This window comes from Spermophilus citellus (genome assembly GCF_964194105.1).
Source record: "Spermophilus citellus genome assembly, contig: SCAFFOLD_489, whole genome shotgun sequence".
In the NCBI taxonomy this organism is placed as follows: Eukaryota; Metazoa; Chordata; class Mammalia; order Rodentia; family Sciuridae; genus Spermophilus; species Spermophilus citellus.
In genome coordinates this window covers 63257-79909 of record NW_027672846.1, presented here as the reverse complement: position 1 = coordinate 79909, position 16653 = coordinate 63257, and the positions used below count along the sequence as shown (strand labels likewise).

Sequence of the window (16653 nt, the reverse complement as noted above, 5' to 3'; positions counted from 1 at the left end):
TATCCAAATATAACTTTCTAGGTAGCTGTGAAAATAACATATACTCTTGCCCTCTTCTTTTTCAGATGATAAAATGCGGCAAGATGCTACGAGTCTCAGTGTAAACATTAAAACTGAAATAAAGTCAATACCTTTTCTCTATAGGAAAATATTTCATAGGGATGTCATTACCAAATTGTCTGGTATAATTTTTCCTCTCCCTTCTTTGGATAAATATCATTCCTAACTAAGAGAAGATATGAAAACTTGCTCTCTATAGAAACTCCTCTCAGCATGAGATTGGATTCCCATCTTCTAATTAAAACACTGAAAATTATGACCCCCAAACATACTGACATTGTACAGGAGATAGTGGCACAAACCTGTAATCCCAGCATTTTGGGAAGCTGAGGCAGGAGGATAACTGATTCGAGGCCAGCCTCAGCAACACAGCAAAGCCCTAAGCAATTTAGTGAGACCCTGACTCAAAATAACAAAGTAAAAAGGACTGGATTATGGCTCAGTGGATAAGCACCCTTGGGTGCAATCCCCGGTACAAAAAGAAAGTATTTAAATTGTGATGACTTTGTACCCTTTTTCCATGTACTAAAGAATGGACAGAAAAGAAATTTTAGAATACGATCCTGCTAATCACTGTTGGTTCTGCTCACTTAGATGTGGTTTTTCAGGTATAATTAAATATATGTAAAATAATATAAGTGGTTAAGCAACCTTGGGTCAGTCTCTGGTACCAAAACATATATATCAATCAATAAATGCAAGAAGTCGGATTGCAGAGCCAACATTTTGATATCTGGTCTGTAAGCTGGTGACCAGCAACCCAAACACTGGAGGGACAGAGCCATACGAGGCTGTCCCCTTGACACCCTTTCCTTGAGAATTCTCTGTGGACGTCCCTGCAATCTGCCGCACTGGAGTCCCCTTCAAATGCCACATACTCAGTTTGGGTCAGCTCACTCCACGTGCCCAGGCAGATCCATGGTGGCCCTGGCCATGAAAGCACAGAGACCCAGGGAAGATGCTGTGCCTGAGTGCTGAGAGGACTGGGGAGGGGGTGTAGGGACCCCCATGTTTTGAAGCGGGCAGTTTAAGGGGTCGGGATGTTGAGGCTGGTGATGGTTCTGAGGAGGAGTTGACCTTCCTTTTATTCTAAGGTGTTGACCATCTGCTTCTTCTCCCCAGAAAAAAAAGATGACCCAAAGCAGCACACTTTACATTTTTCTTGCTGTAAGAAATGTCTTTTGTTTCCAAATTGTCACTGGGATCACAGCCAACGTCTTCCTGCTTCTCTTCCACGTCCTCACGTTCCTTGTCCAGTGCAGGACCAGGCCTATGGACATGGCCATCGCTCACCTGGCCCTGATTCACCTGCTGATGCTCATACTCAGGGCGCACCTGGACCTAGGCATTTTGGGGGTTCAGGACTTTTGGAACGACATCACATGTAAAGCCGTCATCTACCTGTACAGGATGATGAGGAGCCTGTCGGTCAGCACCACCTGCCTGATGAGTGTCCTGCAGGCCACCACCCTCAGCCTCAGAAGCTCCTATCTGGCCAAGTCCAAGCACATGTCCCCACAGTGCAGTACATGGACCTTGGTTACTTTCTGGGTGTTCAACGTGTTCTTCAATGTCTGCCTCTTGGTCTCCATGGGAGGCCCCTCCGATGACACAGCAGCTTTCAGGTTTGTCTCTGAGTCCTGCACTGTCAGCCCCACGGGTCACTACTTCAGGACCTTCTTCTCCCTGATGGGAATACTCTGGGATATCTTCCTCATGGGGCTCATGGCCGCCTCCAGTGGGTACATGGTGACCCTCCTGTGCAGGCATAAGAGGCAGTGCCAGCACCTCCACAGCACCAGCAGGATTCCACAAGAGCCTCCCCAGAACTGAGAGCCACCAGGACCATCCTGCTGCTCATGGGACTCTTTGTGCTCATGTACTTTGTGGACTGTGTGTTCTCCTCCTCTTCGGGACAGATGCACAGGGAGGATCCCACTCACCTGTGGGTCCAGATGCTGGTGGGCAATGGCTATGCTACCCTCAGTGCCTTGATACTCATCTGTGCTGAGAAATGAATCATCAATTTCTTCCAATCCACACGGGGGATGGAGAGAAAATGTTTACACAGTGCCAGATAACCACTTCTTTTCTCACCTCCCACTTTACTTCTGAATTTCCACAAATGTGTTTGAGAGGCTGAGGCAGGAGGATTGCAAGTTGTAGGCCAGCCTCAGTAACTTAGCAAGGCCCAAAGCAACTCAGTGAGACCCTGTCTCTAAATAAAATAGAAAAAGGGATGGGGAAAGGTTTCCATGGTAAAGTGGCCCTGGATTCAATCCCTGGTATGAAAATATTTTAAAAAAAAGACTAATTCACCGATTTAGTATGCATGACCTTACTAAGCATCACCAAAATAGATACCATTCACTGTCCATGGATTACAAAGTGTGCTCACTCTTGCCTGGAAAAATTCATGTTGGAAGAACTATTTTGCTTTATCATAGAAAGAGAAAATATATGCATAAGTACAACTCTGTGAACCTTTATATAATTAGTGTTTTGATTCTTTCTTTCATTAGAGCAACAAATATCAACTAAGATCATCAATTCCCTCAATGTTAACTTCACAAGTTTTTCAAATCACAACTGTCCCTTTTTCCTCCACATATTTCTTTTCATTCACATTTTCATATATTAATTTTTTCAACATGATTTTATTTGCTCTGAACAACAAGCCCATAGTGAGCGTAGGTAATCCGGGGTCTGAGTACAGGAGAGAGTTCAGGTAGAAAACAGATCTCATTTACATCCCAGTTCTTTTTCTGTGGACCTTGCAACCTCAACCTATTGGCCTCTTTCAGCCTCATTGAAGACTTCAGAGATTAGCCTGGTGCCTGCATGATGATGATATGCAAATGTATGAAGCAAGCCATGATAAAACATTAAAGTAACAGCTAACTTCTGTGTGCACACATATTACATGTATATATTAACTCTTAGTGACCATAGTGAGGCTCTGAAGGTATTAATATTACTGTCCCCTCTTTACATGAAGGAAATGAAGACACAGATAAATAAAGTCAGTGAATTGTAGAGGAAATAGGTGGAGAAAATCAGGATTTGATTGACAGTCAGGCCGCAGGTCCTGGGCATCAGCACCTAGCCAATGGTATTTCTGACAGAACAGTGACGTCATGTTAAAGTGGCACACAGGTATCATAGCAATTGCTACAGACAGCTGGGGACTGGAATGCAAACCCCCATCCTGCATCTGTCTAGCTTAGAAATGCAACTGGATTCCAGGTGGCCGTGTGTGACCTATGGTGACACAGCATTAACCAAAGAAATCAAGCTGTTGGATTGAACACCAAAAAGTCAACGTGAAAGCTGTTCAGTGATGTAGTTGGTCAACCCCTGGAGGAGACCCAAGCCATCACCTTCCTTCTGAAATAGCATGTGGAGATTTTAGCTACACTTCTGGGGCTGCTGTGGGGACTCCCAAGGACATGGGTCCCAAAGGCAGGAAGAGACTGCTATTTGTCCTGACTCCTGAAAAGTTTACTTTAACCAAAGGAAGAAGGTATTGGGTGGATTTCTTTTTGTCTTCCTCAATATTAGCTACAAATTCTATATAGTAGATGATATTCACATATTGGGTTTTTGTTTTGAGATAGAATCTTGCTGTGTTATAGAGGCTGGTCTTGAACTCCTGAGCTCAAGTGATCCTCCTGCCTCAGCCTCCTGAGTAGCTGGAACCCCAGCTTCGCAGTGCTGTGTCCAGCTCAAAGATTCAGATTAGTGCTGAGACTACAATGTTGTCTGTCTTTTCTTATTGATTTTTTTAAAAAATAAATGACAGCAGAATGCTTTACAATCCTTATTACACATATACAGCACAATTGCTCATATCTCTGGTTGCATATAAAGTATGTTGACACCAATTCATGTTTTTATACATGGACTTTGTATTAGCAAGGATGGTGGAATGTGCTGTCTGCCTTTTGAGCAGTTTATTCTAACATAAGTTCAACAGACTGTGACACCATCAGGATGTAGGTGAAATTGTCACTATCTATGAAGACAGAAAGTGCGAGTGTCTGCATCTGGATCTTGTGTGACCTGGACAGTATTTACCCTAGGGACAAGTTAAGATCATTAAAGGAAAAAACAGCCACAATTGTCTTCCACATAGTGTTGAAAATCCTGGGTTGCACCAAGGAATCAAGCACGTGTTTGGAAGTAGCCGGGCAAGGTGAACTTGGCATCTGCAGAAGGGTGTGCCACCGAACACATCTGGCAGGAAACTTGCATGCCAGCCTCATGCGCTCTTGGGCAGAGGGCCCACCTGTGTTCACCCCAACACAGCACTGCCCCCATTCTGATAGGAGGGGCTCAGGCTTACCCCCCATGCAACTGGCTGATTTTGACAATGGGGAGGGCAAATGCAAAAGCTATTGTTAAACTGCCCATGACTGGACCTTACACCCCAATGAAGGCTGAATCTTGTGTTCTGAAGATAGACCCCTGACTTTATATTTCACACAAGCCCTACCTTTTTGTCTTTTTAGACCTATTGGTCTTCTTTTCACTTTGGCTCTTGCACCCATTCTCAATGCCAGGCACCCAAGACATATTGTTTTGATGTTGAAATGGCCCATGGTTAAGGGTTCTTTCCTTCTGAGCAGTTGGATAGCCTTTTTGGTGATCAGGAGCACCTGGTGAGGGCCTTTCCATCTCCGGTGAAACTTGTCTCCTTCACAGGTCTTGACTAAAACCCAGTACCAGGCTGGATGTGAATTTTGAACTCCAGAGCAGGTGTCAGGGCAGCAGCTCATCATGGTCAAACCAGCCAACAAACAAAAAATAAATCAAGTGCACCTGTGCAGGAGGTGAGGCACACCTGTAGGTCTCAAGTTGACTCAGAAGACACTTGTGACTCGAACAGAGATTTCTGTGTTATTTATGAGGCATTTCTATGTAAAAACCCATCCAGTGTACCCTCCCAGTTTCACTTACTTTGGAAATGACTGACCCAAATGTGCATCTCAAGAAACAATAAAAGGATGATTGTCTCATCTGTTAAATGCCCACGTATGGCTGAGTTTTGGACATACTCTCCTGCCAGGTGGCTAAAACCAAGATATCCATTATAACAAAAAGAAGGAGAGTCACAACTTAAATGAGAAAAGAAAAATCAACTGATACCAAAATGGACCTTTTCCCTCTCTACAGTTAGAGCCAACAGGGGTTTATAAGGGATCAATGTTGGGAGTCTATGAGAAGCTTTTGGCTCCTTGAGCTTTTTCTTGACCAGTTGTGCCACCTGCCAGGGTGGGTTAGGGTCTTGCTGACCACAGGTGGTTTCTTATTGTAGCAGGAACAGGGCTATTTCCTTCTCCAGTGACATTTCTTTCTGCAGCATGTGCACTGGTTGGCTCCCTGTTTTCTAGGGTCCTTTTAGTCCCTGTGATTGGGCAGTCAGGTGACTCAAAGGAGTGGTAGGGAACTTAAAGGATCCCATTGTTCCCTGAATCTTGCCTGACCTGAGAGGCCAAGGAACAACATATTGCTTTTCTGTCTTTAACTTTGGACTCCATGTTTTTGTTTCAAACATCTATAGCTGGGGAGTTCCACCAGTCTTGAAGTAGAAGCACTGGTGTTAACCTCCGTGTCTATAATGTTATAGTGACCCCTTCCGTTTAAGTGAGGTCACTGTTTGTGCTGGAATTCAGTTTTATATTCTGTCTGTCGGTTCTGTAGTGATGGCTTATTGTCTCAACCTAACTCAGGTTGGTTTATTAGTAGTAGTGCTTCTTCCAAACACCAAGAAGTGACAGTTTCAAAATTTTACAGGGAAATTACAAAATAAAGTAAACATGAGCTAAAACAAATTCAGTTTGTATAAGAACTTGAACCAAAGGCATATTTTTTTTTATCCCAAACTTTACTTAGATGTATTGAATCCCTGTTTATTTTGAGATCACAGTCAACTTTACAACAACAAAAAAAATCTCTTTTGAACATTTTAAGGGTGCTTCATTCTGGCCTGTGTCAGAGCCATCCTAACATAGAGTCGGGTGAGAGGCAGAGACTGACCTCAGATTAGCTGGGGCTCTTGATTGATTCTGAAGTTGATCTTTGCCTTTTACTTAAATATCATTTTATAAAATTCTGTCACTTCCTGTATCTATCTGAATATCAGTGAACATAATACAATCTTATATCTGAAACAGGAATCAATCTGAAAGACTAAGATGGCTCTCAACATACACAAATCAGACTCTCCTTGTTACCTCCAAAAATGCATTTAAATCATCATCCTAGTATAAACAGTTAACACAAAATTTTATATGTATATATTCATATGAATAAAACTTATGTAACATGAAATCATACATATAACATATATCCATATATATACACACATACATACATATATCTATATCTATATTTATATCTATATCTATCTATATCTATCTAACTATCTATCTATCTATATATATATATATATATATATATATATATATATATATATCTTAGATTACCTTTATCCAGTTACAAAATATTAAATGACATAATTACCAACCAAATTGATTGTCTCTGTATAAATCTGAAGGTGACAACTGCTACAAACAATTTCATTTTGGAGAACTCCAACTTGGTACAAATGTTCTAAGCTCAACATTTTAAACGTCTTGTACACTTGAGCACCATGAGTACATCTAATATACAGAGAAGCCAGTAATGATTTGGGTCACAGACAGATGCCCTTATTAAGTTTATTAATGAAGTTTAAATTCTCTCTCTTTTGTGTGAGTATGCATGTGTTATGTGTGTGTGTGTGTGTGTGTGTGTGTAGAAATTTATTTTTTATATATTTTTTAAAATAAATAATAAAACATGAGACATCCATATAGAGTCTCCCAGAAGGAGAGAATACACGGAGAATGGCTACAAGAATATTCTAGAAAATAATGACTAAAAGCTTTGTAAATTAGGCAAAAGATTAATGGATCCCAAATTAGACCAATCAATGAAATCCATAGCCAAAACATCATAACTGAACTTCTGATAACAAAAGCAGAGAAAATTTTTTAAAAATCTTGAAATCAGACAAAGAGAAATGAACACCCTTGAAATTACAGTGGATTTCTTCTCAGAAATCAAGGAGGTGGAAGGAAATGTGCACAACAGTTTTCAACTTCTGAAAGAAAATAACTCGTTTTTTATATACACCTTTATTTTGTTTTACTTATCTTTGTGTGGTGCTGAGGATTTAACCCAGGGCCTCACATGTGACAGGCAAGTGCTCTACCCTCAGCCCCAGCCCCAGCCCAAGAATTCCTTTTTTTAAAGTTTTAAGTTGTCAACAAGTCTTATTTATTTATTTATTTATTCATTCATTCATTCATTCATTCATTCATTCATTCATTCATTTTTTCCTATGATAAAAGAAGGAATGTTGGAGTATTCAAAAACAAAAAGGAACAATAGAAGATCGATATTTATATTTACTTAGATAAAACAGACTATCTTCATGAGTTTATGTATAACATTTTAGGATTTTTAAAAACCACCATTAACAATGATATTTAAAAGTGTACAAGAGTAAGACAGATGTTTAGGTTTCCTCACTTCAATTACGTTAGTAAAATATGGATACTGGGAGACTGTGACCAGTCACGTATTTTATAATGTGACCCTCAGAGCTAACTCTGTGAAAATGATACAAACAGAAAAATTCTTAAAGTGTAAATGCTCCTAAAACATGGAAAAGCCTTGTCTAAGTTTTGTTTGGTTGGTTGGTTCTGGGGATTGAACCCAGGAGCACTCAATCACTGAGCCCCATCCCTAGCCCTATTTTTGTGTTTTATTTAGAGACAAGGTCTCACTGAGTTGCTTAGAGCCTTGCTTTTGTAGAGGCTGTGTTTGAAATTGGAAGCCTCCTGCCTCAGCCTCCCACAGGAAGTCAAGTAAAAAGATGTAAAGGACACATATCCATCTTTACAGGAGAAACGTTTCACAACTAATGTATGTTGAAAATAAAAAGATGAAAAAATATTTTATATACTTTTTTTCAGTTGGAGACAGACACAATATCTTTGTTTATTTGTTTATTTTTATGTGGTGCTGAAGATCGAACCCAGAGCATCACTCATAATGTAAGGCAACTGCTCTATCACTGAGCTACAACCCCAGTCCCAATATATATATTTTTTAAGAAACTAAATTTAAGGTTTTCTATTAAAACTTAGAGCCTGGCATGGTGGCCCACACTTATAATCCCAGCAGCTAGGAAGGATGAGGCAGGAGGATCACGAGTTCAAATCCAGCCTCTGCAAAAGTGAGGCACTAAGTAACTCAGTGAGACCCTGTCTCTAAATAAAACACAAAAATAGGGCTGGGGAGGGAGCTCAGTGATCAAGTGCCCCTGGGTTCAAACCCCAGCACCCAACAACCAAACAAACAAAACTTAGACAAGGCTGACACAATTCTCAGATGTACACATAAGAGTTGTTTATTTAACCACCTATGAAGTAATTATTGAAGACTTTAGGGCTGGGGCTCAGTGATAGAGCACTTGCCTCGAATGTGTGAGGCACCGGGTTCAATTCTTAGCAACACATATAAATAAATAAATGAATAAATAAATAAATAAATAAATAAGTCCATCAACAACTATAAAATAAACTTAAAAAATTTAAAAAAAGACTTTAAAAGCAGCACAGAACCTAATCCCTTTCAGATGTAGTTTCCATAAGTAATGAAACCTTATTGACACAAGAAATTATCTTGACAGATAAAAGCAGATCAATATTTTAAAGAGCCCTTGTTTCTAAACATAGAGAATCAGCATATTAAAGGTTATAATCTTACTTAAAAAAAACCTGAGTAACTTTGTGCTTAATCACATACACGAACCTTTTGAGATTTACCGTCCACAAACCTCTTGCAACTTACGTAGACATTCTACATCTTGTTCACATACCTAGTTTTGTCCTCTCTTTCATCTTGGAATTCATCCTGAGAAGATCACTTTATCATTCAGAAATGGGATCTCTCTGCTCTCATTCTGCAGGTTGACTTTAATTCTTTTGGAAAAAAAATACCAAGAATTGTAGAGCTGGTCACATGGCCACTCCTTTCCTAGGCTTCTGAGGAACCTCCATGGTGATTTCTGTAATGGTCGAAGCGATTTCAAATCCCATCAGCAGTAGGTAATTCATTCCCCCTGCACCTTTGCCAGGTATTTGTTATCACTTATATTCTTGATCCCTCCTAACAGGGATGAGATGGAATCTCAATGTAATTTTGACTTGCATTTTCCTGACTGCTAAACTCTTGAATATCTTTTCATGTATTGCAGATGGTTTGAATTTCTTCTTTTTGAGAAACGTCCAATTAGTCCATTGGCCCCATTGATGGGTTGGATTTTTTTCTGGACCCTTGGACTCTGGATTTTGACCTTCTCTTGGAAGAGTAACTTGAAAAGGATTCTATTCCTTTTGGTAGGTTTCCTGTGCTTCCCAGAAGGTTTTTAACGAGAGCCATCATCCCGTTGATGAGGACGTGGTATTTTTTTTTCTGAATATTAGAAGTCTTCCTGGGGAAGTCATTGCCCATACCGACATGATGGAGTGTTGGCCTTATGCTTTCAAAGTGTCCTGGTCTGATTTCTGGGTCTTTGATCCACTTGGAGTTGACTTTTATGCAAAGTGACAGAAGGGGACCAGTTGCCAGTGGAATCTAATTTTCTGTCCTTTTTCTCCAAGCTGTGGTTTGGGAACCTTTGTCCATCACTGAGGACTGTATTTGTCCCTGAGTCTTCTACTGTAGGACTTTGGTCCCTGTCAGCTCCTAGGCCAGTCACATGTTTCTGTGGTGCAGTTTGAAACCCATGTTTTGAGGCTGTCTGCATTGCTCTTTCTGCTGAGAACTGCTTGGGCTCTTTTGGGGTCTTTTATTTTTCCATACAAATTCTAGGATCGCTTTGTACTAGTCCTGTGAGTGAGGTCACTGGGTATAACTGTTGATTCTTAAATTGACTTTTCAATTTCACTCACATCTTAAAAAACTCAGCTGAGAGTGTGCAAATCCTGGACACAGAACTCACACTACTTCAAGGGGGAGACCTGGGAGGAGGGTGTCCCCATGCACTGCAGGGAGAGGACCCTCAGAGCCACTGGGAGGTGCCAAGAATCTCCCCCTCCACAGTAGCGAACCACACACCATTTCACCCTAAGACCAAATAAGGGACAATTGTCCTGGGTCAGTGGGACATGTCTGGTCAGTGTCATTGCTCCTCCAGATATCAGATATCTCCAGGGAAGGTAGAGAAAAGTTTTGGTCACTGATCTCCCCAGGTGGCTCTCACCCAGCAGAGCATAAAGTGAAGCTGAGAGACAGGTGGAATGTGCCACCAGGGACTCCATCTTCACCTCTCCTCAGTGGCCTCTTGTCACCTTTCTGCGGGCCCTGAAATTGCAGGCCTGCAGAGAGATGAACTAAACATGTCCTTTACTTAAAGCCAAGTAACTTCTTCTCAGGTCACCTGGTCCCCTCCGTGTCTGTCTGGGTAAGTGCTGTTGTGCCCTGTAAATGCACAAGGAGTGGGGAGGGGGTTTCTAGGAAGTGACTGGGAGGGGACAAATTGAGTCCACCAGACTTGGATGGCCCCAGGATAGCCACCCTGCAGTAACAGGCATCCACAATCAGAGGACTGTTTTCTTTAGAATACAAATAGAATGTTTGTTCTCAGTATATTTAATTTTTGGGAGGGATACCAGGGATTGAACCCAGGGTCCGTTGGCCCCTGAGCCCCGTCCCTAGCCCTTTTTGTATTTTATTTAGATGCAGGGTCTCCCTGAGTTGCTCAGGGCCTCATGTTGCGGAGGATGGCTTTGAACTCATGATCCTCCTGCCTCAGCCTCAGAAGCCACTGGAATTACAGGGGTGTCCCACCATCTTGCCTGGACGGTATATTTAAATTTGATAACTCAGAAGTAATTCATTACTTTTTAACCCTAAGAAATAATTTCTCATTATTTTCTGAATTAAAACACTTTGCTTGACTTGCACTCCTATGTTACCAAGGATTATGTTATCTAAGGATTTTAAACATAAACCTTATTTAGGCAGGTCATCAGGAAAGTGATAAGTCTTGGTTTCAGATTTTAAAAACATACTCAGCTTTTCTTCTCTCATCTTCAGAACCCAAACAGAATGGTTCTGTGACTTCTATGGCTCAAAAATTGTGAAATATTATCTCAGATTCTTTAGAAGGAAATAGCACTGTTTGTTCAAAACTCCATCTCAGCTGGGTGTGGTGGTGCAGGCCTGGTATCCCAGCAGCTTGGGAGGCTGAGATAGGAGGATGGCAAGTTGGCCAGCTTCGTCAACTTAGTGAGGCTCTAAGCAACTCAGGGAGACCCTGTCTCTAAATAAAATACAAAAAGTTCTGGGGACATTGGTACTGGGTCAGTGGGACCTGGCTGGTAAGTTGTCATTGCTCCTCCAGATATCAGTTATCTCCAGGGAAGTCAGAGAAAAGTCTGGGGACGGGGCTCAGTGGTTAAGCATCCCTGGGTTCAATCCCTGGTGCAAACACACACACACACACACACAAAAAAAAACATTCTCACCAAGGACAGAGGGCAACCTGGCAGGCTTATATCCCTGAAAAGCAGCTACCCCTATTTTTACCCCAGTTCATCAGGAATAGCCACCATCCGTGGACCCAAGCCCTCTCCAGGGTTTTGCTCCCCCTATTCCTGGGGTTCCCTTATTCCAGAACAGCTCTGCACACAGCCCTGACATCTGCCTGGCAATGGCCCTCCCCTCTCTGTTGAACCCACCATTTCTCCCCAGTGCTCTTCCTAGTTTTCCTCCTTGAATTGCACCAAAAGGTAGAGCTTGGAGCCCACAGTCCCAAAGCCTCCTGTTCCTTTACCCTGTTCCGGGCATCTTCTCACTGGACGAGAGGGACTCATGCATTCACGAACCAACCAGGGCCTGTCTTGCTTCCTGCATCCCTTCTGTCCATTTTATTTTGCAAAGCTTTCCCCATTGTACTCACCAATAGGATTCTAGGCTTATGGTAACTGCTACCTCACGTATGTGTTTTATTGGTCCTTTTTAGTTACACAGGACAGCAGATTCTGTTGTGATATCTTCATCCAAGTATGGCATATATCTTATTCTAATTAGTACCCTAGTCCTGTGGACATACACAGTGGTGAGACTTGAGGGGGAATCAGGGACACTTACCAGGGATGAATGTCAGGGGCACACAACCCCTGAGCCCCGTCCCCAGCCCTATTTTGTATTTTATTTAGAGACAGAGTCTCACTGAGTTGCTCAGGGCTTCACTTTTGTGGAGGCTAGCTTTGAACTCACAATCCTCCTATCTCAGCCTCCTGAGCCACTGGGATTTCAGATGCACTGTGGTGTATTCACATATGTACAGGAGAGTTCTGTCACATCCATTCCACTGCCTGTTGTCCATTTTTGGCTTAGTATCCAGCAGGTGACGAGACTGAGGTTGATGGTGACAGTGAGTTAGCTAATAATGACCAAGTGAAATACTATTTATTTCATTGAAATGTATTTTATTGATATTAGCAGCCCCTCCCTAAGGTCAGAAGCACCCGAACCTGCACTGGGTTCTGCTGAGGGGTGTCCTCCTTCCAAGCCTCTCTCCATCTCTCTCCTCACCACCACGTCATGGTCCCTGATCTGAACAGGACCTTTTGATTACATCATGCGTCAGAGGATGGCTGTGATTTGGGGAACTACACACCTGTGCAACATCTAGAGTGACTGTGTCTTTGATGCAGGTAATTAAAGGTGTCCCAAAGATGTAATGCGTCTTTGGAGGATGTCCCGGACTTTGCCTTCAGATTTAGCAAGTGAATGCTCAGATTTCTCTTAGATACTTTTAAAAATATTTTTTGTAGTTGTGGACAGACAGAGGCCTTTACTTTATGTGGTGCTGAGGATCAAACCCAGGGCCTCCCGTGTGCAAGGTGAGCGCTCTGCAACTGAGCCCCACCTGGCCCCCTCTTTGTAATGGATTTCTCCACATATGTTTAGTTTTTCCTTATCTGCCCACCTAATCTGTCACTCCTCTTCCCCACCATGGCCTCTCTCAATCTGAGCTGATTCAGAAATCCGTGTCACTTTCCCTGGGCTCCATGTCCTTACAGACAGAATTTCAGGACTCTTGAGAGTAGCTGGCTTGCCCTTGTGTGTAAATGCAGATAGTTTTGCATGTGAACATTGGCCACCCAGGCACTGGGTCAGCATTGGCACTGCCAAGACAGACCTTACTTGGGGAGCGTCCCCAGCTCCTCCTGCTGAGGGGAGAGAGCCTCTGTCCTGTCTCCTGGTCTCCAGGACAGGCTGGGTGGGCAGGTGTGTCAGGAGGCGGGGCTGAGAGAGGTCACACCCAGAAAGTGGCTCTTGGCTTCTTTCTCTGAAGTGCTTGTAGCCACCAAAATTTCTTTCAAAAAATAACATATCACAGACATACCTATATTCCATCCTTTATAAGACATAGAGTATAATATTTAAGAAAATCTAAATTATGTGTGTGTGTGTGTGTCTATGCACACACACACACACACACACACACACACACACACACACACATTAGTACCAGGACTTCAACCCAGGGGGACTTAACCACTGAGCCACATCCCAGCCCGTGTTGGTATTTTCTTTAGAGACAGGGCCTTGCTGAGTTGCTTAGAGCCTTGCTAAGTTTCTGAGGCTGGCCTCCAACTTGCCATCCTCCTGTCTCAGCCTCCTGAGCCACTGGGATAACAGGCATGTATCACTGTGCCTGCCTTGTATGTATATTTCAGTGATACAGTTGTGAGTGATCTAAAAGGGGGACATGGGCTGGGGATGTGGCTCAGTGCTATCTGGGTTCCAACCCCAGCACACGTGCATGCACCCACACACACACGCACACACACACACACACACACACACGAAAAAGAAAAGACCAACAAAATGGAGACCACTAGATGGCCAGAAAGATCTCTCCTGACACTACATGAAAGACACATGGTGACTGTCAATGCACTACATTGTGACCCTTTTCTGATCTGTGCCCTGGGGGTCAGGGATTAACTCACAGAACAGCTCCATCCAGATGTATTCTGTAAGGACATCCTCACCAAATTTTCTAATATAGTTTCTATACGTTACCATTTAAGTGTGAGAAAATACCTTTGCTTCTGCAAGGAGAGGTGACAATTTAGAGTCCCATGGAGTCCCATCCTTCAAGGACAGTTTGGACACTTGTCCTTTTATTAAGCGGTTAAAATGGAAAGACCCTGAATCTATGTAAAGTAGGTTTCTTTTTACCATCCCAGTTCCACGTGCTGAAATAGGGAGAAAAATTGAAATTTCTGCTTATATTTGGTAGACTCCACTCTCTAGGAAATTATCCTGGCATGATAATTATGAATGACTAATATGTGTAGCTACCTTGGAGCATTCAAAGGAAACACCTGAACACCCATCAGAGTTCTCTCTACAGAGATTGCCAAAGTACTCTCTTTTGGTAATATTTTATTCTCTATGTATTAAGATGGGAGACAGCTGAGCGATTTTTACAAAGAAATACATGGCCAGGTGCAGTGGTCTACACCTGTCATCCCAGCAGCTTGGGAGGCTGAGGCAGGAGGATCCCAAGTTGCAGGCCAGCCTCAGCAACTTAGTGAGGTCCTAAGCAACTCAGGGAGACCCTGTCTCTAAATAAATATTAAAAGGCCTGGGGATGGGGCTCAGTTGTTAAGCACCGCTGGGTTCAATCCCTGGTACCCCCCCCCCCCAAAAAAAAAAACCCACTGTAATCAAGACAGCACTGATGTACCCTAACCTATGCAAGTCTGATCTATAAAGACTCTGATCAAGGGGCCTCCTTTCCACTGGTCTGCAATTCTTCTCATGCAAATCCACCAGAACTTGTAGAGCATGAACTACACAGTTGTGCAGATAAAAATCCACCTTTCCTTGAGGCGAGCGCTCTTGTTCTGACTGATGAAGGTCGCTGTCCTTTTCATGAGGAATCACCCTTCCATTTCTCCACAAACCCTGACATACTCCTCCCCCCCCCCCATAAGATGAGCAAAGGCGGCCTCTACAGAATTCCTGCCCTGAGTAATGCCTATCTGTCTGAAATTGGCATGGGATCTTGGCCAACACCGTCCTCCTCCTCTTCCATGTTTTCTTGTTCCTCCTTGGACACAGGCCCAAGCCCACGGACCTGCCCATTGCTCTCCTGGCCCTGACCCACCTGCTGTTGCTGACCGTCATGGGCTTCATAGCTACAGACGTATTTATGTCTCTCTGGAGATTCTGGGATGACATCACCTGTAAAGCCGTCATCTACCTGCACAGGCTGATGAGGGGCTTCTCCATCTGCACCTCCTGCATGCTGAGTGTCTTGCAGGCCATCACCCTAAGCCCCAGGGGCTCCCCCTTGGCAAAGTTCAAACCCAGGTCCCCGCAGGACAGCCTGAGACCCCTCCTTTTCCTGTGTGTCTTGTATATGTCCGTTAGCAGCCACCACTTAGTCTCCAACGTCGCCACCCCCAATTGGACCTCAGGGTATCTGATGTACGCCACCGAATCCTATTCCATTTGGCCCATCAGTTACTGGATCTGGCAGATGGTGTCCACCCTGTTTACCTTCCGGGAAGTCTTCCTCATGGGGCTCATGGCCCTCTCCAGTGGGTACATGGTGGCCCTCCTGTGCAGGCATAAGAGGCAGTGCCAGCACCTCCACAGCACCAGCCTGTCACCAAGAGCCTCCCCAGAACTGAGGGCCACCAGGACCATCCTGCTGCTCATGGGACTCTTCATGCTCATGTCTGTGTTGGACTGCATCATCTCCTCTTTGAGAATTATATGGAACAATGACCAAATTCTTTATTGCACCTAGATCTTTGTGGCTCATACCTATGCCAAAAACAGTCCTTTGGTGTTCATCTGCACTGAAAAACGCATAATTAATTTTTTCAAGTCCCTATAGAGACGTACTTAAATGCTTAATTATTGAGGCAGGAATACATTCTGGTAAGATCAGCTAATGCCACTGGCTGCAGAACAGTTCATCAGAACATGTATGTATATGCACATATTATGTGTATATATACACCATATAGAACATATGTGATGTGTATGTGTATATATCTATATGTAAATAGCAGATCACACACACACACACACACACACACAAAAACACACACACACTCACATACATAAATATATACCCACACACATATATATACATGCTCTTTTTGAGGAGGGATACTGGAGATTGAACTCAGAGGCACTCAACCACTGAGCCTCATCTGTAGTCTTAGTCTATATTTTATTTAGAGACAGGGTCTCAGTGAGTTCCTTAGGGCCTCACTAGGTTGCTGAGGCTGGCCTGAAACTTGCAATCCTCCTGCCTCAGCCTCCCAAGCTGCTGGATGACAGTCGTGCCCCTCCCCAGTGCCCTTTCTAGACATTGTGTTTTGGTAAAATTCTGATATGGAATGTGCTGAATGCATTCTGCTGATTTATCTCAATACATATAGATGACATAGACATCATGAGTAATGGAACCACATACTGTCACCTGTCACACAA

The 16653-nt window shown here is 43.1% G+C and overlaps 1 protein-coding gene and 1 pseudogene across 2 annotated transcripts; both read left to right on the top strand.

Annotated features, from left to right (window-relative positions):
• Window positions 1–1338: 1338 nt before the first annotated feature.
• LOC308640531 (vomeronasal type-1 receptor 94-like) lies at window positions 1339–1893 on the top strand (the record flags this gene model as incomplete). Its single annotated transcript, XM_081312403.1, has 1 exon — window positions 1339–1893. The coding sequence occupies one exon, from the start codon at window positions 1339–1341 to the stop codon at window positions 1891–1893; it is 555 nt and encodes a 184-aa protein (XP_081168529.1).
• Window positions 1894–15137: 13244 nt separating this feature from the next.
• LOC308640532 (vomeronasal type-1 receptor 94-like) lies at window positions 15138–16048 on the top strand (annotated as a pseudogene). Its single transcript has one exon. The product of its transcript is annotated as a vomeronasal type-1 receptor 94-like (transcript).
• Window positions 16049–16653: the final 605 nt, after the last annotated feature.